The sequence below is a fragment of the Xyrauchen texanus genome, chromosome 40, assembly GCF_025860055.1.
Source record: "Xyrauchen texanus isolate HMW12.3.18 chromosome 40, RBS_HiC_50CHRs, whole genome shotgun sequence".
NCBI classification, from domain to species: domain Eukaryota; kingdom Metazoa; phylum Chordata; class Actinopteri; order Cypriniformes; family Catostomidae; genus Xyrauchen; species Xyrauchen texanus.
Window position 1 is genome coordinate 28797084 of NC_068315.1, and position 21521 is coordinate 28818604.

Below are 21521 nucleotides of genomic sequence, written 5' to 3' on the forward strand. Positions count from 1 at the left end.
AGTTGAAAAGTTTTGGGATCATAACTCAAATATCTAAGTTAATTTTACTTATTTTTCTTAATAATCCATAGACTTAAGATTTTAAATTAAATGACTCAAAATTGAGGCTATGGGGAATACCCACAATGCCTTGCGCTTGAATTATTTAATTATGTTTCCTTTTTGCTCTTTTGTAGAATTATTCATGTTGTTTTGTTGGAAATATGTTTAATGTAATGTCACTATTAGGGTGATCTGTGTCCCCTTTTGTCAAGTTATTATGCAGAGAAATAAGTTTATTAAATGATTGACCTAGAATCCATTATAATCTTCTTAATTTAGTTTTATTTTATGACCTAAATTTGAGTCCTTTCAATTAAAATGATTAAGTAGAAACAACAACATTTAAATAGCAATCATAAGTTAATTATACTTGCATCTAGTTAACTTAACTTTAATAGTTAATAGTTTTGGAGACACCATTACTCATTTTAATTGAGGGAATGAGTTTATTCAATTGACTGGAGTTAACATATTAGGGTTATCAGTGCACATTAAATGTCAAAATAGCTTATAACAAATAGAATGACAGATCATTGTGAAATTCTACTAGTGAAAATGCAATTACAGATATTAAGAATTATGTTTAGTTGAAAGTACATTTTTGACATCAAGAATGTTTTTTCTGTGAAATTTTGTTTATTTATTTTGATAATGTAATAACTGATAGAAAATATGCACATTATTACTAGTAGTAATTCCATTCCTGGTGTCAAGAATTAGCATTTTAACTAGTAAAAATTTAATTGTTGATATCCATAATTCATATTCCATTCATAATTAAATGCCAATTTGGCTTGCCATAGTAATCCCTTAATAAATTGCTGTAACTGAAATCAGAATGTGGACCTCAAAACTAACTAACTAACTAACTAATTAACTAACTAACTAACTAACTAACTAACTAACTAACTAACTAACTAACTAACTAACTAACTAACTAACTGTTTGAGTGCTCTGTGGACTTGCATGCTAAACACGTCACCAATCATATCATATGGTAATTGATGATATTTGAGGAGCACAGTCTGTTGAGAAATCACTGGAGGAGAGTAACCCGTTCTCTCTGGGGAAGAAGTGAGAGTCAATGAAATAAACCTCTTAGTCTATATGTAGAGAGAGAGAGAGAGAGAGAGAGAGCGAGCACGGAGCGCAGCTGTTCTTCCTTCGCCTGTTAAAGTAAATCTTGACAAATACAGTTGAAATACAGGACAGGGATCAGCGGAAAAGGTTGCGCGGAGTTTCGGTGCGTTCGGTGCTTCTTCTGAACACGCGCAAAGTTCAAACATGAGTGAATTGGACGAAGATATTGCCAAGATGTTGCTCATCAAAGAGGAGAGGATAAAGGAAATGGAGAAACTGCTTTCCGCGAAGGAACGTGAGGTAAATGAACTGAAGAGAAAGCTGCACAAATGTCAGTCAGTGCTGCCGAGCGCTATTGGACCCAGAACGCGGCGGGCGCAGGGTATCTCAGCTGAACCGCAGACCACCAGGTCTTTCCAGGACTTGAAAAGCGAATCTCTGCACAAACATCCCAAGTCTGACAGGTAAGAGACCAAGACTTACGTCTGTTGATTTGCATTATTTGCAGCTGAGGCGCAACAGTCTGTGGACGCTATCCGCCCCTGATCAAACCTCAATTACACAGTTGTGTGACTATAAAGACTATAGGCTACTATATTAGACAATACAAGTATTATATCCTCAAGTAACTTTACACTAATCTATACAAGTCTTGATTTCGTTGCGTGACTATACAAGTATTGCCATTTTATACACAGTACATAATATATGTGACTATAATTCAGTATTTTATACTATAATAAACATTATTCTGTACTATACTATAAGCTACTAAACTGCACTATTGTATTAAATACTTTATCACGTTACATTACGATACTATACTCTATACTATAAGTAGTTGTATACACAACATTATAACATTGTGACAATACCACAATACTATACAATATGTTATACCATACTGAAATATAGAAAAGTATAATATATACTATACCATACTGTAGGCTAGTATACTGCACTACAAGACTTCAAACTGCTTGACTATACTAAACTAAACTATACTATACTATACTATACTACGCAATACTATACTATACAAGTACAGTACTCACAAGACTATTACATTATGTGGCCATACTTCTATACTATACTACTTCTATAATACCATTGTAAAGAAGACATCAAATTGCATTAGAATACTATACTATACAATTAGTGTAATGGTATACCAGACATTAGCACATTATAGGACTATATTACTATACTTAACAATATATTATACTTTAATATACTGTGCTATGCTATACTATAGTACAGTTCTGTATTGTATAAACTATACTATACTATAGGCTACACTATTTTTCTCAGGACTTTATCACATTGCATGAGCATACTATACTATAGGCTACACTATTGTTTTCATGACTCTATCACATAGCATGAGCATACTATACTATACTATACTATACTATACTATACTATACTATACTATAGGCTACACTATTGTTTACATGACTCTATCACATAGCATGAGCATACTATACTATACTTTACCACACTATACTATACTTTACCACACTATACTATACTATACTATACTATAGGCTACACTATTGTTTACATTACTTATCACATAGCATGAGCATACTATACTATACCACACTATACTATACTATGCTTTACCACACTATACCACACTATACCATACTATACTATACTATACTATACCACACTATACTATACTATACTTTACCACACTATACTATACTATACTATAGGCTACACTATTGTTTACATTACTTTATCACATAGCATGAGCATACTATACTATACCACACTATACTATACTATACTATAGGCTACACTATTGTTTACATTACTTTATCACATAGCATGAGCATACTATACTATACCACACTATACTATACTATACTATACTATAGGCTACACTATTGTTTACATTACTTTATCACATAGCATGAGCATACTATACTATACTATACTATACTATACTATACTATACTATACTATAAATGTCAACTACCAGACATTATCACATTATGTTACTATACTATACTACAATTCTATACAATATTTTATACTCTACTACACTATACTATAGTGTAGTAGAGTATAAAATATTGTAGTATGGTATAGTATACTATACCATACTACATACTACACTATATGTACTATACCATACTATACCATACTACACTATATGTTATTTACTACACTATTGTATACAAGACTTTACCATGTTGTGTGACAATACTATACTGCATGAAACTATACTATATAAGTATAGTAAATGTATTCATGCTATTATCACATTATGTGAATATACTACTATGCTATCCAAAATGTTAAACAAACTGCACTATACAGTAATATATACTTTTTATAATATGGTTCTATACAACACTACTATATACAAAAATGTATTATGTTGTTTGACTATACTACAAGATACTATACTATATACAGAACTATATACTATACTATATTATTATATACTATTCTTTATTATTACATTGTATGACTTGACTATACTACACTATGCTACTACATTACTACACTATACTGTACTATGCCATGCTATGCTTTGTAATTCCTTTTCTTGTCTAATCGGATGGTCTACGCTATACAAAATCATGTTCTATAAGAAATGATTGATAGATGTACGTTATGTGGATGAAAGCCCATATACAGTTAAAAAAAGAAACAAGTGACTGATAGTCATTATATAATATATTCTATCTGAGTAGATGGGTACAGAGTATGAGATGCTCTTTGAATTTGGTATCCCGTGTATCAGGTGTCTTTGCAACTGGAGATTTTGTTGTTAGTATTTTTCTGCGCCTCTGATTGTAATGCAGATGGCTAGACTATGTTTCGCCATTGTATTTCACTAGTGAACTCACTACTTTCTTTTGAAGTGAATTGACTTAAACGTGATATGATAATTTACTGTATGTTATTGATTTGCTTACTGACTTTGTATTTACTGTATTTTGTATATTGTATTTTCTGACAAGTTTCTACTATAGTGTAGAAGCTGTAACTTAGAGCACCCTGTATTTATTCTTCCTGGAATTACTCGAAGGTTATTAATTAATATGAGTGCGTAGCTCATGGTTTCTCATGGTATCTAGTTTGCAGGTGGTCTAAAAAGTTGTATTAATGTATTGAATAGAATGGGATACAGGCTATCACCACTCACCTACACATTCAGAAAGGGTCTCCACTCTTTGTTTTAGTGAAGCATCTATTGTCATGCATTAGGCTATGTACTGTACATGCATCATTTGTAACTGAGACCATCACCATGTGTTGGTCTATAAAGGCAATTATAATGCCTTGACATTTAAGTCCACATGCTGTAATCTAAGGGTCTCAGACATAAAAGCTCACTTTCACACTCTCATTAAATGTCCAATAGCCCTTTATCTACAACCTTGTTAAATATTTAATGCAGGTTGTTAAATCTTTAATGTCATAGATATTCACTGCTATATTTAGGATTCATATATTGTACATTTTCCTGGAAACAAGTGAAATTTTCAACTTTCTGAGGGAATAAGTAAGCCAGATTCTGTAAATGAATGACATTATTAACTTCTGCAGGGGCCACTTTCAACCAATGTAGCTATAATTCACAGAACATGATTTTGATCTATGATACAATTTCATTTTACTTTTGAAATTAGTAGGTAGTAAAAGACAAGTTTTGCTTTTGGACTGTAATAAGCAGTGTTGACAATTGTCACCCAACTATATCTTTCAAAGTACCTCCTAAGTAAATAAGTCCCTATTAGTAGCCACTAGATGTCAGTAAAATATCATCACCCCATGAAAGGCATTTAAAAACAGTAGGGGATCTGAAAGGGATAGTTCAAGGAATAGGTCACCCCTAAATAAAAAAACAATTCTTCCATAATTGACCCATCCTCATGGCATTCCAAACCAATTTGACTTTCTTGTGCAAAACAAAACTTTATATTTATAATAATAATTATTAAAATTGTTATTATTATTATTATTATTATTATTATTATTATATTATATATTTTATTTTTATTAAATATTCTGGTCTGTCTATTCAATACAATGTCAGCTGGAAGTGACAGTTCACCCAAAAATGAAAATTCTCTCATCATTTACTCACCCTCATGCAATACCTGATGCGTATGACTTTCTTTCTTCTGTAGAATACAAACTAAAAGTTTTGAAATAATCTCTCAGCTCTGTTTGTCCATTCAATGCAAGTGAATGGTGGCCAGAAAGGTCCAAAAAGCATTTAAAGGCAGCATAAAAAATAAAAATCCATATGACTTCAGTGGTTAAATCTATGTCTTCAGAAGCAATATGATAGGTGTGGGAGAGAAACAGATCAATATTTAAGTCCTTTTTTACTGTAAATCTCTACTTTCACTTTCACTTCAACATTCTTCTTTTGTTTTTTGGCAATTCATGTTATTCGTGCATATTGCTACCTACTGGGCAGAGAGGAGAATATATAGTTAAAAATAAGGAAAAAAAATTAACAACTTACAGTCTCAGTCCCCATTGGCTTTCATTGTATGAGTAAAAGTAGTGACTGAGCATGTCAGTTCCTCGGATTCTGGCTAGTTTTCCACCATGGCTTAACAGTTACTGTACATTGCGACTTTAATGCAGGTCTTTATTTGTCCTCATTTTTGTATTTATGCATCATGTACACTGTAAATTCAATAGCCAAGTTCTTGCCACCCACAAAAAAACGATCTCTTTGACAAATAGTGCCCACCCTCTTCTCTGATCCTGTGTGCTCTAATGTAGAACTCCTTATATAATCAACAAGCTCCTTGAAAAGCACTTGAAAATGGATAGTGTGTTATCTTTCCCGGCCTGATAAAAGGCTCCAGGGCTAACGGTTGCCTGCTCTCGCACCGTGGATACGGGCTCAGGCTTTCCATATTAGCATCACATCTCTCACGTCCATGTTGGCACAGACACTTTGATGTGCGCCTGTTTTCCAGTTCTTGTAAATGGTTTGCGTTAATGACAGAGGCTCATCAATTGTCCTTAATTGGTCTTTTCTGCTATGCATGATGAATAGCATTCACATTCATTTTGGGGTAGTGCTCATGGAAATCAGTTAAGAGGAAGGCATGCACTAGATACTGAATAATATGCCCTAGTATGGATTTTGTGTTGTATATTGATAAGTAAGTTTCAAGATTTTGTGATATTTATGTACCACTTGTAACAAGTGTGTTAAGATCATTATTTGCAAGGTTGTTACGCTTACAACGGAGTCGTACATGAACAAGGAAATATCGACAATGCATAACAGGTATGATACGCCGGATTGGTAGTCATTGCACAGCAATATAATTAATTAAAGGAATATTCTGGGTTAAATACTAATTAAGCTCAGTCGACAGCATTTGTGGCATGATGTTGATTACCACAACAATTATTTAGTCTCGTCACTCCTTTTCTTTACAAAAAAGCAAAACTCGAGGTTACAGTGAACAGAGGAATAAGACTACATTTTTGAGCCTAAAGGATTTTGAATGGATTATTTGAAATTCCAAAAACGTAATGGTACTTTTGATATCTAAATTAAATGATTATTGCATGTAAAAAAAAAAAATAAAAATTTTGTTGCAGAAATCTTATTCACAAGTCTAAATTCTGTCATTCCAAGCTCCGCTAAGCTACACAACGTCCAGTGGTGCTTCACAGATCACGTTCACGGGACATCAGCCGCTTTGTTACATGACTGCTTACGGCACACACTGCGCAAGATAAAAACAATATTAGACAATTATACATGACTTTAGACAGCCAGGATTTAGCTTATATTTTGTCAGTTCCCTTCAGAACAGTCTGAATGACCGCTTCCTGTTCCCTATACAGTATAGTGTACAGACTACTGTTTGTGATCATCATGGGGAACAAAAACAAGGAACAGGCTATATTATAAATGTCATAATTTACATTTAACAGCACATAATGTAAAGAACATTAGTTTTTTAAATCATTGAGATGTATGAAGAAGAATGGCAAATGATTGAATGTATTAGAAAGCCTTGGAATGACTGAACATTGGTTTACAAAAAGAATGTATTTATTTATTTATTTATTTATTTATTTTTCACAATGTTTCTCTTATTCTTTTTTCCCCCTCTTTTACCATTATGTTGTTGTCACTTCAGCTTTGTTGAGATGTTTATCATGTTTTGGTGCCTTGTTTGCTGCATATTTGAGATTTTTGAAATAAAAAAGCAAGCAGTTATTTGGACTGGACTGGAGTTGCGGTGGCTGACCTTGGTGCCACCCTAAAAAAATATATTATGTGCATGACACCCCTGACAGTGAAGCACTTACAATTGAAGTGAATGGGGTCCATTGTTGGAGGTTTTAAACACTTTTATAAACAGGTTTTATAAAAGCACTTACATTAATTCTTCTGTTAACACTTATGTATTATTTGAGGGTTTATAGGGTTATGTCATCATGGAAATTAAGTTGCAAAATTGTACAAAACTTTAAACAGAAAAGGTTAGTAAACAATTTTATTACATTAAAATCAAGCTAACATGCATATTGTTTTCGTCTTGTGGCTATAATTTTGAAACAGTGAGTATTTTAACATTTACCAGTTGGCCCCATTCACCTCAATTGTAAGTGCCTCACTGTAACCCTTTTTGATGAGTCAACATTCATAATGCTACACATGCTGTCAACTGAGCTTAATTTGTATTTCATTTAATTTGTTACATTTACATTTATGCATTTGGCAGACGCTTTTATCCAAAGCGACTTACAGTGCACTTATTACAGGGACAATCCCCCTGGAGCAACCTGGAGTTAAGGGCCTTGCTCAAGGGCCCAACAGTGGCATCTTAGTGGTGCTGGGGCTTGAACCCCCGACCTTCTGGTCAGTAACCCTGAGCCTCAACCAATGAGCCATCACTGCCCTGCACTGTTCTGAATATTCCTTTAATAATATAAACAAATATTCATATAGTTTAATCTTATTTATCTTGCAAAATGTAGTTGACATTTAACATATCCACAAATTATTTTAGTCTCTCAATTAATTTAATGTTATCCAAGTGGCATGTATAGGCCTAATACTTTTAGAAGAAACGTAAATATTTTGCTTTAAATGAATGTGAGCTACCCTAATACAGCTTTAGAGTGATCAAAGTGAGCTCTCATATATGTAAGAATAGACTTGTGTAGAAATACAATTGTTTACACATCTCTGTCTGGGAAGTGTGCTACAGACCTTCTCCACTAGAGGACGCCTTTGATCCTCCTTTGTAATTTCTGTGCTCATCTTGTCTCCTATATAGCAACATTTGACATGACTGTTAAACACAAGAGAGACTTACATTTAGGTGTGGTGGTCTTCATATAGCTAAATTAAATGATTTAGTAATTTTGAGTCTATAATGTTTTTTGCTCATCTGACAAGCCTTTTGATATCATAGAATAGCATAGGATGAAGATTTATTCACTCTGCCTAACATCTCTTTTTGTGTTTCAAGGTCATGAGGGTGAAGGTCTGGCAGAAGCTTCATTTTTGGGTCATGTATCCCTTTGTATAGCTGACAGTTAGGGATACAGGAAATGGACATCATGTTGCAGATATGATACAAAAAAAAAAAGGTTACGTACTTGCCCTCTTTTTCAACTCCAAATGTCTAAATTTAAAAGATCCCTTTCTAATTTAGGCAGAATAATTGCAACGGGTTTTAAAGTGGATGGATTTTCTTTATTTTTTTACATTATTTGTGTGTGTGTGTGTGTGTGTGTGTGTGTGTGTGTGTGTGTGTTGTGTGGAAATGATAATTTCAGTACATATGTAAATATAATTAAAGTAGTAATAATAAAACTAACAAAATATACTTGCAGGGAGCTCCACAAGTAATTACATATTACAAACATGGTGTTGCTGTATTACTCTGTAATTACCAATGTAATTACACAGTAACATGAACACTGTAAACGTGTTCTTGTTTATTAAAAACAAGCCAACAGACAGAATAAACTGAACTGTAGAGAGTAAATGTAATGTAGGTATACACCTGTCCGCATTCTTGCATTTTACTCATGCACAGTTTACATTAGAAAGTTTAATAGGTTCAATAGGCATAAAAGATGATTTTGGAAGGATTTAACAATATTGATGATGAAACGTCAAACAAACAAACCAACAAATGTTAGCCAGCAGATTTTATGAACAATTCATTATTATAATTTTATATCATATTTGCCAGTTAATTTAGTATTGGTTAGCATCTTTCATAATTTTCAAAAGCTTTTTTTAAGGGATAGTTCACCCAAAAATAAAAATTCTCACATAATTTACTCACCCTCACGGTATCCCAGATGTGTATGACATTCTTTCTTTAGCAGAACACAAACAAAGATGTTTAGAAGAATATCTCAGCTCTGTTGGTCCATACAATGCAAGTGAATGGTGACCAGACCTTTGTAGCTCCAAAAATCACGTAAAGAAAACGAATACATAAGACTACAGTGTTTAGATCGATGTCTTCTGAACCTAAATAAAAGGTGCGGCTGAGAAACAGATACAAAATTAAGTCATTTTTTACTCTAAATATACACTTTCACTTTCACATCTGAAAGTCACATCTGGTGCCTGTTTAGTTTCTCTTTCACATCTGAAAGTGAATGTTAAAGTGGAGATTTAGAGTAAAAAAGGATTTAAATATAGTTTCTCACCCACACCTATCATACAACTTCAGAAGATATGGATTTAACCACTGGAGTCAAATTGATTACTTTTATGCTGCCTTTATGTGCTTTTGGAGCTTCAAAATTCTGGTCACCATTGACTTGCACTGTATGAACCTACAGAGCTGAGATATTCTTCTAAAAATCTTTGTTTTTGTTCAACAGAAGAAAGAAAGTGGGATGATGGTGAGTAAATTATGAGATCATTTTCAGTTTTTGGGTGAACTATCCCTTTAAAAGTATCTGAGAATTACAAACCACTGAGCTGTTTGTCACAATACAACAAAAACAGAAAATGTCCCATTTCCTGTGAGGTCTAAATGACTTTTGATTCAATATGCAAACTTGCGTGTATTTAATCAGATAATTACCGATTGGCATTTTTTATTTTTTTTTTTATAATTATTTAAATGGCTATAGTCACAAAACACTCCCTTGTTTTTATTTAGCCTGCATTTGAATATAGCTGTTCACTTTGATTAAAGGAAAGGAAACTGTTCTCCACCTGTAGCCTAAAGCTTCTCATGTGCTCTTGTAAGGTAGCGCACTTGAACGCTCTTCACGGCTGGTAGGCTACAGGTGCGCGCTTGTGTCTTTCCTCATTGGCTCTTCAGGGCAGCCGCTTTCACTGCGCGCTCATGGCGTTCCTCTAGCGCTCGACGCGCTCCACAGCTGCGACTGACGTATTTGGACAACAAATGAATGCCGTGTGAAACTTCATCTCCTGAATGCGATCCTTGCTGGCTCCGTGGGTGTTTCCCCGCTTATTCCTCCGATATAAGTGACCAGAAAGCTCACCGGTGGATTCACGAGGTGTATTTTGCGGCATTCTCACGGGATATTAGACAGAAGCGTTTTGTTTTAATTTCATGACCGAAAACGGAGTATTCGCTAAGTTGGTGACGGTTGTGGATCATTTACTCTGGGGAGACATGGGCACTTTACGCGATCTCCAGTACGCGTTACAGGAGAAGATTGAGGAACTGAGACAGAGAGACGCGCTCATTGATGAACTGGAGTTAGAACTTGATCAAAAAGACGAACTGATTCAGAAGCTCCAGAATGAGTTGGACAAATACCGATCAGTTATCAGACCGGCCACTCAACAAGTCCACAAGCAGAGCGTCCTTCAAGAACATCAGAGGACCAAGAGACAAGCGATCTCAGCCGAACCAACAGCCTTTGACATTCACGATCTCAATCATGTCACGCTTCCTTTCTACCCAAAGAGCCCACAGTAGGTGTCACTAATATGTGATGAATGTTTTATGCAGTTGTTTTGATGAAGGCGACCATCAATTTAAAGAATTCATAATTTGCATTACTAATGCCATTATGCATGCAATCTTTTAGTGACGCATCCATTGTGCTGCACATATAAATCAAATCTTATGCAAGTGCTCTTGGTCAGTGGTACACCTCGAGTTCTGCATGAGTAGCATAATCATTGTCATCCATCAAACCCGTCTCTTTTCTTTCCTTCAGTACTTTTCTAATATGGATTATGAATATAGGCAGGCATTTGTACATAACAGCCAGCATGTCTGCTGTTCCTACCTGTTGATTCTGTGTGTCAACTTTGAAACAGAGAACAACTCTTTATTCGAATGCAGACAATACAGTTCATACTGTTGTTTAAAACAGAACAAATGCATTGAAAACAAAATTTTATTCTGCATCTTAAATATGACAGCTTATACTTTATTGTCATTGAGCAGAGTACAAGTGAATGCCAATGAATGTCAGTTTCAGCCAATGAAATACAGTTAGCATCTAACCAGACGTGCACATTTTAATATAGCATACTATATCAATTATAGAAAAACTGGGAAATATGGCACAAATGGCTGTATAGTGCAATTGGTCGTTGTGTAGAAGACATTGTATATAGGCTAGTTGACTACAGAATGTGATTCAGAAGAGTGTAACTTTTCTAAATGTAAGAGTTTGTTTTATGAAAAATGATATTTTCAGTTGAACAATTTGAGCAAAAAGCTGAATTGAAAAGTTTAAAGAGCATCTTGTGTTCTTCAACGGAAGTAAGGAAATCTGACCTTATGTGCAAATGACTTAAGGTGGTCAAAGTCACAATTTGCTTATTTGATTATAGAGTTAAAGATAGAAGCTTTACCGTTTCTTATTCATTTTACATCAAAACATTTCTTTGTTTAAACTTTTTCAAAAAAACTTATATAGATAGTTCACCCCAAAATGAAAATTATCTCATGATTTTCTCGCCCTCATGCCATCCCAGATGTGTATGACTTTCTTTCTTCTGCAGAACACAAACAGAGATCTTTAAAAGAATATCTCAGTTCTGTCTGTCCTTACAATGCAAGTGAATGGTGACCAGAACTTTGAAGATCCAAAAGGGACATAAAGGCAGCATAAAAGTAATCTGTATGACTCCAGTGGTTAATCTATATCTTCTGAAGCAATATAATAGGTGTGAGTGAGAAACAATCTATATCCAAGTACTTTTGTTTACTGAAAATCTACACTTTCACTTCCACATTGTGGTGTAGAAGTGACTTTCACATTCAGCCACCTACTGGTTGATGCTGGTCAACGATGGTGATTGATAGTAAAAAAGGACTTAAATATTGATCAGTTTCTTACCCACATCTCTCATATTGCTTCTGAAGATATGGATTTAACCACTAGTTAATGTAATATGTAAATATATAATAGGCAATTCTTATTAACATCTATTGGAGCACAACAGCTTACTTTTACAGCATCTGGGTTGCGGAAGTATTTTTCCCATTCATTTTTTGCATAGGCTTTTCATAAAATCATCCAGAATAGAGTTATAAGCCATGAGCCAAACCAACCAGCTCTGAGGTGAATCACAACATCATAAACTTTGTTTTTGAGGCAAAAAAAGTGTTTGAAAATCAGACAAAAAGACAAAGGTACAAAGCTGTGCACTTACTGTCTTTCTCGATGGTACAAACTACAATCCCATGAAGCATTGCGAATGATGCAATTGAATAAAAAAGATGGGAATATATAAAACTATTGATTTTAAGTTGTTGATTATAAGCATAGAAACAATAGCATAAATTGCAAAACATGTTCTCCGATATGTACAATTACAGTAGATGAGTAGTTTAAGGGTAAAGGGAGACTGACTTGATAACGTCATTCATAGTGCGTCATGGGAGTGGGCGGTCCCTCTGAGGCACGTTGGCCGCGGTTCTCTGATTAGTGAACCGTTCTCTGCTGTACCATGGGTAATGGAGTTGCTTACCAGGGATTCCGCTTTCTAACAATTTTTAAACAATGAAGTTGAAATAATGCAGACGAATGGCTTCAATGGAAGCATTTACCATTGTTGAATGAACTTGGAGCACACGGTATGTCTGTCTTAAAACGTTTATAAGTTATTATTGAAAATCAGTTCATCTATGGAAAAAATGAATGGGACTTTTACCTCCGGAATCAGACTGTTGCACTCTATAGAACCCTTTCAGGATAAGTTTAGGATAATTATTTTGTCCTCAGATGTCAATCGGCAGACTGTACATGAAATATGACAAATAATATAAGCCTTTGACGTGGCTTTTAAGCCTTTAAAACTATATACAATGCATGGCCATTTAGATGAAGTTCAGACAACTGTAATGAATTGCACACAACTGGAAAGCAGAGTCGATTCTCTGCACTGTTGAGAATCTTTTCATCTTCTCCTCAGCTGGATCTCTAGAGCAATATTATCTGAAGCCTGCCTTATCCACTGGCACTGCCATAATTTTCCGCTGCTCTTCATCTCCTCCCACTCGAGTCTCTTTTTCACAGTTTGTGAACATTTCAATACACCTTGTGTTTATGTCTGGTGGATATTTACTCTTGTTGCTGAGTGGAGTTTGGTCGTGAGCCAGACGCCTACCATCTTTGTGAAAATGTCACGTTCTTTTGTGTTGGAATACATGAATACTAACAGTTCTTGGAGTAGTGGATGGGCTCATGGCACATGATGAGGAGGAGGGTGTGGCCGAGCCATAACGATGGACGCCTGGCGCTGAATCAGCACAATCAGAGAGAGAGAGAGAGAGAGAGAGAGAGAGAAAGAGAGAGAGAAAGAAAGAGAGAGAGATGCAGGCAGCAGGGTTGTGTGTTTTGTGTTATGCTGTAAAGCCGTTTTATGCTGTGTTTTTTACATTTGTTTATTAAAAGTTAACGTTGACTGCTCATCCGGTTCCCGCCACCTCCTTGCCCATTGTGTGAATCCGTTACACTACACTAAAACAATAAAATATGATGATTCATGCTCACATGTTACACAACTTACCATGATTTTGCTACAGTAGTTATATCTCAACTATGATATGTATAGTAACCGTATTTAAATTATAACATTCTTGGTAAAAACGTAATTACAATACAGGAAAAACAAAACTATGGTAATACAATTGATACAAATTCTGCCAAAAACATGGTTAGTTTTACTAAGGTGACACCATGGTTAATTTGCGACAGGCTACATTGACCATGGTTAATGTAGTAACCATTGTTCTCAACACAAAAATGGTTATTACAGTAATTGTTACTGCAGTTTTACTCTAGTGAAGCCATAGTAAACTTTCAAGAGGGAATATACAGTATATTTTTATTACTATTATATATATGTAAAATTATTAATATTTTGGGGGGGGTGAAAACTACTCATTCCACAACTTAAGCATGGTTACAATTGTAAAACTAGTAACCACATTTTCTTCAGTTTTGCTCAGAATGATTATGATTTGTATTACTATGTGTGGGGACTTTCTCAGCGAGGACACGGGGAACCAGATTTCTCCAACTCAGGTAAGAAGTTTAATGGAGTAACTTGGGTTTCTTTTACAGGGTCGCCACAACACGTCAGCTTCATACTTTCACAACAGTCTTTAGCTTCACAATACTCTTTTAGCTTCACAATACTCTTAGCTTCACAATACTCTTTTAGCTTCATAATTCTCTTTGGCTTCTGAAGAGCTTTAAGACCCAGGCTCTCTCTCTTCTGGTCTGCTGGCGGTGTGGCTCTTTTATGCCGCTCTCCCCGTGCTCAATGAAATTAGAGACAAGCGTTAGAAATTCTCTCTCTCTGGATGGACGCTTGACCACGCCTCTGCTGCCACACTATTATTTTACTTTGAATATCATGGGTAAAATATGGTTACTGTAGAATATGGTTACTGTAGTAAAACTACAAGTAACTGTTACGATTGCAGACGAGGGCAGACAAGGAGTGGGATCTAAGTGCGGGTTCTTTATTAACAAAGTGAAAACAAACAAGCAGGAACAAAAGAAACATCCACGGGGGGAAAACTGAAACTAAAACATGAAAACATGGAAGGTACACGGAACTGGATGAACACACGGCAAGACAGGCAACGGAGCAAACATCGGAACATCTAAACATCAAAACAGTGAAACATTAATCAATCGACAAAGGAATGGACAAACAAACAGGATGATCACAAACGAAAATCAGGTGACGAACAATGACACAGGGCTGGCAGTGATGAGGGCCGGGAATTGTGGGAAGTGTAGTACATGACAATGACTAGTGAAACACAGGGCAGACAACAAGGGAATCGTGACAGTAACACAGAAATCAGTAAAAGAGTAAAACACAGAATCCCAAAACTATTGCAAGGGAAAACAAAACCTATTGTGAGGAAACATTTTATAAAAAAATGCAAAACTTTTTTCAGAAAATAAATTCCATCCCTGTCTTCTAAGGGGCTCTATACTTGCATCTTTATAGGTTTTTCAACTCTGGAAATAAATCTGTGTTTGTCAAGTCATTTCATGTGGTCTTTAAATATAACTAGGAGCACCATGCTTAGACAGGGTTGCATCATTTTATTAACATTATTTTTTTAATCCCTATGTGTGAAACTGGAGAGATGGTTGCAATTTATTTTAATTGGCCGTTTGGCTGTTGTCGCAGGTTATAATTGTGGAAGCAATAATACATCTATTGCAACAATAATTGTGTTGCAGCCATAGACTTAACAATGCTCCCATTGAAATTTTAAAGCACAAACATTTCAGAAAGGTTCCAATTATACTTCTTTTGTCCTTTGACTGTGCTGATGCATACCACTGACCTTTAAGAGCAATTGCTGCAACACCTGACATTTCTTTTAACATGCTTGTTACAGACACTGGCAAAACAACAATCAGCCGTGTCTTCAAATTGTTCTCTCCCACTCTGAGGCCCTGGTGAAGTTTTGTGGAATGTATCCAACTTGCTTCCCACCAAAACAGCATATTTTCTCCTTTTAAGGGAAACGCTCAGTGTGTACTCAATGTCTGGGCAAACATAAATCTTTGTTAAACAAAAGAGCAGAGAGTGGGTTAAGAAGAACTGTAAAAATCATGCTGGGAGAGAAGGTCTGTTAGGAGAAGATGGCAACACATACTGCAAGTGTGCCAATCTGCACTATCTGCCAGCCTCTCTGAAGTTATTCAGTGTGGCTTAATAAAGCCATGCTCCATCTGGCTAAAATATCATGTCTGCATTCCACGAGTGGCCTGCCGGGACACCATAATGATGCCTCAAATATCAAAGACTCTGATTAAATTGAGGCTCCTGATGCGAGGTGGCATTTTCGCTCTTTTTTTGATACGGTAACCGCTTCGGAACGGTGCTGTTTCTAGCCTCTGAAGACTTTGAAATCTGTCCCCCATCTGCAGCCATGTGCTCAAAGAGAAGGTTTTGCACTAGGCTGTGATGGCCTTTTAGATCACATGTAATGAATTTGAGGAAACAGGGTTTCACACTGATTGTTGACTAGGCAATCAATTGTGTCATGTTCTTACGTCCTCTTTCACATGTAATATTGAAGTAGGACTTGTGCTAATGTTTACAGAGTTTTACGCAGAAAAGAAATGTATATAGCAGTTGGAGTGTCTGAAAATTAAGCTAAAAAGGGAATTTGTGGATTGCTCATTCTGCAGAACTATAATTTTACAGTATAAAAAGTGATGTACTCCTATTGGTCTATCATTAGATGGCCTTCGTAATACCAGTCATACACAACATTTCTTAAAATGTCAGAACATCGTCAGAGGATAAAGGCCTATTCACACCAAATCTGGGCCGAATTTGCAAGATGAACTGCCACTGAAAGGTTTATTCACACGAAGATGACATATTTTTTTAAAAAGCAAATTGACTCCTGAAAAATAGGTGGCACTTAATGTAAAACAATTTTATTCCAGTAATTTTTTTGTATCTCATAAGCTTTTCGATTTTAATTTCATGTCCTCCACTGCACAACAGACACATTTTAATGAAACTTTAGTAAAGCTTGCTAACAATTTCATAATCACAAGGCTACTTAAAATAAAATTAAATATATGTTTAAATACAAGTTCCCCTTCTGTCGCTCTCTCCACGTTGTGTCAGAGAAGCGACACTAGGGGTCTCTCTTGAGCGCCGATATTCACCTCTGGACTATGAAAAAAGGCCAATGAGAGTTGGCAACCAGTATTTGCATGTCCCGCCCCCGGACATACAGGTATTTAAGCGGCGCAAATACGGGAGTTCATTCAGAAAATTTCTTTGGAGCCGATGGTCGTGCATGAACTCTGCTGCGAGTTACACACCAAGTTCCTGGTTAATCCTCTGACGCTCTGCATGCTTCTGGATCTGACGGCGCATAACAGCGGCTTTCTCCTTCGTGCACGGCTGTGCATTCTTGCCCCTGGGCGCTTAGACAGCGCAGACAACTCGAAAGAGTTATTCTAAAAGAGTAATTTCGCTCTAAAGAGCAAAACACAACGGCGTTGAACGTCCTTCTCAGGACGCGTCTTTTTAAAGACGATATTTCCGCCCCTGTGTAGTTTCTGGATGTGGTTGATGTCTCCCCACCTCTGACGGTCATAAAAACTGCCTTGCATTCCTGGGTTGCGATCACACGCAGGCAGCGTTTTTATGAATGGTCTATGTTTTCAGTGCGAGAACATAGCCATGACAGCATTGCGGTCGTAGGCTTTCTCTTGTAGTGAGAGAAAGCCGCTTCAGCCGCCCCCCGCGCCTCGCCTCCTTGCCACGGGATTGAGGCAGGCGCCGCGGGCGATGAAAACGATCTGGGGACAATGACGGGCTCCGTTTCGCTGGGTGAACCCCCTCGAAACCCCCCGCCTCCCCGGCACGCTTGCTTGTTTCTGTCCGAGCTCGGGATGAGCATTCTCTCCAATGGGTTATGTTTTCAGTGTGAGAACATAGCCGCGGCAGCGTTGCGATCTCTGCTTTCTCTTGTAGTGAGAGAGAGCCATCTCCGCCGCCCCCCGCACCTCGCCTCCTTCCTACGGGATTGAGGCAGGCACCGCGGGCGATGGAGAACGATCTGGGGAGAATAACGGGACGCTTTCGCCGGGTAAATCCCCCGAAAACCTCCCGCCTCCCCGGCACGCTTGCCTGCTTCCCTCGAGCTCGGGATTAGTGCGGTCCGCTTAACGGCCTACCGTCCGGTCCCTCGAGCTCCCCAACATTGGATGATGACATCACCGCTGTATCGGAGAGCGTAACAGTGGCGTCGGATGCGGATAACTCGCCTGGGCCGCCACCTTCGGGTCTCCGCCCAGTCTGAGCCTGACGCAAGAAGGTCCGCTATGCTTCCCCGGGCTTAATTGGTTCCGCGGGCATGTGCGCCGCTCACAGCCGTGCCCCCCCCCCTGGATTCCTTCCCGGACGTGCATGACGAGCTGAGCAAGCCCAGCTTCCTCGCTCCTCCGCTCTCGCTACCCTCGGTGGTAGAACGGTCCCAGACCGCTCCCCCCTGCATGCCATGGCCCCCTCCTGCAAGTCCACCGGGCCAGGGCACTTCAAAATCTGCACTTGGGTAGTCCTGTTCTTGACGTGCTGCAGGAACTGCACTCGAACAGTCGATGGCCACTCCGTGGTCCAGAAACGCAACGATGGACAGGCAGTAGGGGAGGCAGACAAAGCACGCTTTCTCAAACGCCCCCGTCTCCCAGCTACGTCCTTTCGGCGACACCACTTGACGACTTCGCCCAGCAGTCCTCAGTGGTGAAGAAACAGATGAAGGCTATTTTCAAGCAAAAAAAGCATCCTGCCCTGCCGCAAACCTGCCGCCAGGGGCCATGCCCTGTCTGCTCGCCGAGGGCGTCCTCCTGCGGCTTTCAAGAAAGAAAGAAAGTGGTGCTCCGCCTCAACTAACAAGTGAGTGGGCCCAGCTCTCAGCCCCAGCGTTGAGCCCCCCGCAGAAGTTGGACGCCCATCGTCTCACGGACCCCCTTGAGGACCCAGAAGGCTCCCAGGCGCTCCTGAGATGACAGACCCAGAGACCAAGACGTTAGCTCCGGAGCTGGTAAGACCACTCCGTTCCACGGTGGAGGGCCGGGAGGAGAATTTTTTGTTAAATTCATTACACTCTATAGAGCTATTTCCTTGTTGTCTCTGGGGTCACCTGGCCCGCTTTCAGGCCTCAACAGTCCCGGCTCCATGGACGCGGTGTCCCGGCCTTCAGCCTCACGACTGGTCCAGAGGACGCCAGCATCAGACCTCCTCCTCAGTCACGAACCCGCCCCCTGCCGGGTGCGTGGAGCAAGGTAAGTGCTTTGAGTTTATTCTCAGCACCGGAGCCTCGGGACGCCACGTTGCCTCCCGACGGCGCGTTACCTGTTCCGCACCGCTGCGAAGCCCCCGCCGGGTACGTCCAAAAAACTCGTCCCCTTGGTGCCCCTAGCACGGAGCTTAGATGCGTGGCTTTCACTGCCCAACCCGTCACACTGGCTGCACCGGACCATTCGACTCGGTTACGCAATTCAGTTTGCCAAGTCTCCGCCCCCTTCGTGGGCGTACATTTTTCCGCAGTACACGGCCAACATGCCCATTCCCTGCACGAAGAAATCCCCTCCCTTCTATTAAAGGACGCGATAGAGCCTGTCCCTCCAACCGAAACGAAGAAGGGTGTCTACAGCCCTTACTTTGTTGTACCCAAGAAAGGCAGCGGCTTATGACCGATCTTGGACCTGCGAGTTTTCAATCGGACCTTGTCCAAACTCCTGTTCAAAATGCTCACCCAGAAACAAATTCTATCTGGCATCCGGCATCTAGATTGGTTCGCAGCGGTAGACCTGAAGGACGTGTACTTCCACGTCTCAATTTGCCCTCGACATCGACCCTTCCTACGGTTCGCGTTCGACGGCCAGGTGTATCAGTACAAAGTCCTCCCCTTCGGCCTGTCTCTGTCCCCTCGCGTCTTCACGAAAGTCGCAGAGGCAGCTCTTGCCCCGCTCCGAGTAGCCGGCATATGCATACTCAATTACCTCGACGACTGGCTCATACTGGCTCACTCTCGAGAGTTACTATGTGCACACAGAGACCAAGTGCTCAGGCACCTCAGCCGTTTGGGGCTTCAGGTCAACCGGGAAAAGAGCAAGCTCTCCCCGGTCCAGAGCATCTCTTTTCTCGGTCTGGAGTTAGACTCAGTCTCAATGACAGCACGTCTCTCCAACGAGCGTGCTCAGTCAGTGCTGAAATGCCTCGCTTCCTTCAAGCCAGGCGCCGTGGTCCCGCTAAAATGTTTCCAACAGCTCCTGGGGCATATGGCATCCTCCGCGGCGGCCGCGCCGCTGGGGTTGATGCATATGAGACCACTTCAGCACTGGCTCCGGACTCGAGTCCCGAGATGAGCATGGCGCCGTAAAAGTTACTTCTGCCTGCCGCTAAACCTTCAAACCCTGGACAGACCTCTGCTTTCTAAGGGCAGGTGTACCCTTGCAGCAGGTGTCCCGACGCGTTCTGGTCACAACCGACGCTTCCAAATTGGGTTGGGGCACCGTGTGCAACAGGCGCGCAGCCGCAGGCCGGTGGAACCGAGGCCCGCTGCGCTGGCACATCAACTGCCTAGAGCTGCTGGCTGTTTTTCTGGCCCTGCAGAAGTTTCTCCCGTTAACTCGGAACAAACACGTCCTAGTCAGGACAGACAGCACCACGGTCGTAGCCTACATAAACCGCCAAGGCGGAGTACGCTCCCCCCACATGTCACAGCTCGCCCGTCGTCTCCTCCTTTGGAGTCAGCAGCGACTGGAGTCACTGCGTGCCACTCACATCCCCGGCAACCTCAATGTGATAGCGGACGCGCTGTCAAGACAAAGCTTGCCTGGCGGGGAGTGGAGGCTCCACCCCAGTCGGTCCAGCTGATTTGGGACCGGTTCGGCAAGGCTCAGGTAGACCTGTTTGCCTCCCAAGAAACCTCCCACTGCCCGCTCTGGTATGCCCGGACAGAGGCTCCCCTCGGGGCAGATGCGCTGGCACACAGCTGGTCCGCGGGGCTGCGCAAGTACGCATTTCCCCCAGTGAGCCTTCTTGCACAGGTGCTATGCAACGTCAGGGAGGACGAAGAGCAAGTCATTCTGGTAGCCCCCTATTGGCCTACCCGGACTTGGTTTTCGGTCCTCACGCTCCTCACGACAGCCCTTCCCTGGCGAATTCCCCTGAGGAAGGACCTTCTTTCTCAGGGACGGGGCACGCTCTGGCACCCGCACCCAGACTCCTGGAACCTCCACGTCTGGCCCCTGGACGGGATGCAGAAGATCTAGCCGGTCTACCATCTACCGTCGTAGATACAATCAGCCAAGCCAGAGCCCCCTCTACCAGGCATCTTTACGCCCTAAAGTGGCGTCTGTTCGTGGACTGGTGTTCTTCCCAAGCCGAAGACCCGCAGACG

The 21521-nt window shown here is 39.9% G+C and overlaps 1 protein-coding gene across 3 annotated transcripts in view; it reads left to right on the forward strand.

Moving 5' to 3' along the window:
- Nucleotides 1–1185: 1185 nt before the first annotated feature.
- The window catches only part of LOC127633378 (cGMP-dependent protein kinase 1), a 280392-nt gene continuing 260056 nt past the window's right edge, over nt 1186–21521 (forward strand). The window contains exon 1 of one of the 3 annotated variants that reach the window (XM_052112424.1): nt 1186–1586. In XM_052112424.1, the coding sequence (XP_051968384.1) occupies nt 1327–1586 (260 nt within the window). In that variant the 5' untranslated portion in view covers nt 1186–1326. Of the gene's footprint in view, nt 1587–10484; nt 11063–21521 lie in introns of those variants that run through there. The other 2 variants (XM_052112425.1, XM_052112423.1) reach the window with 2 other exon arrangements.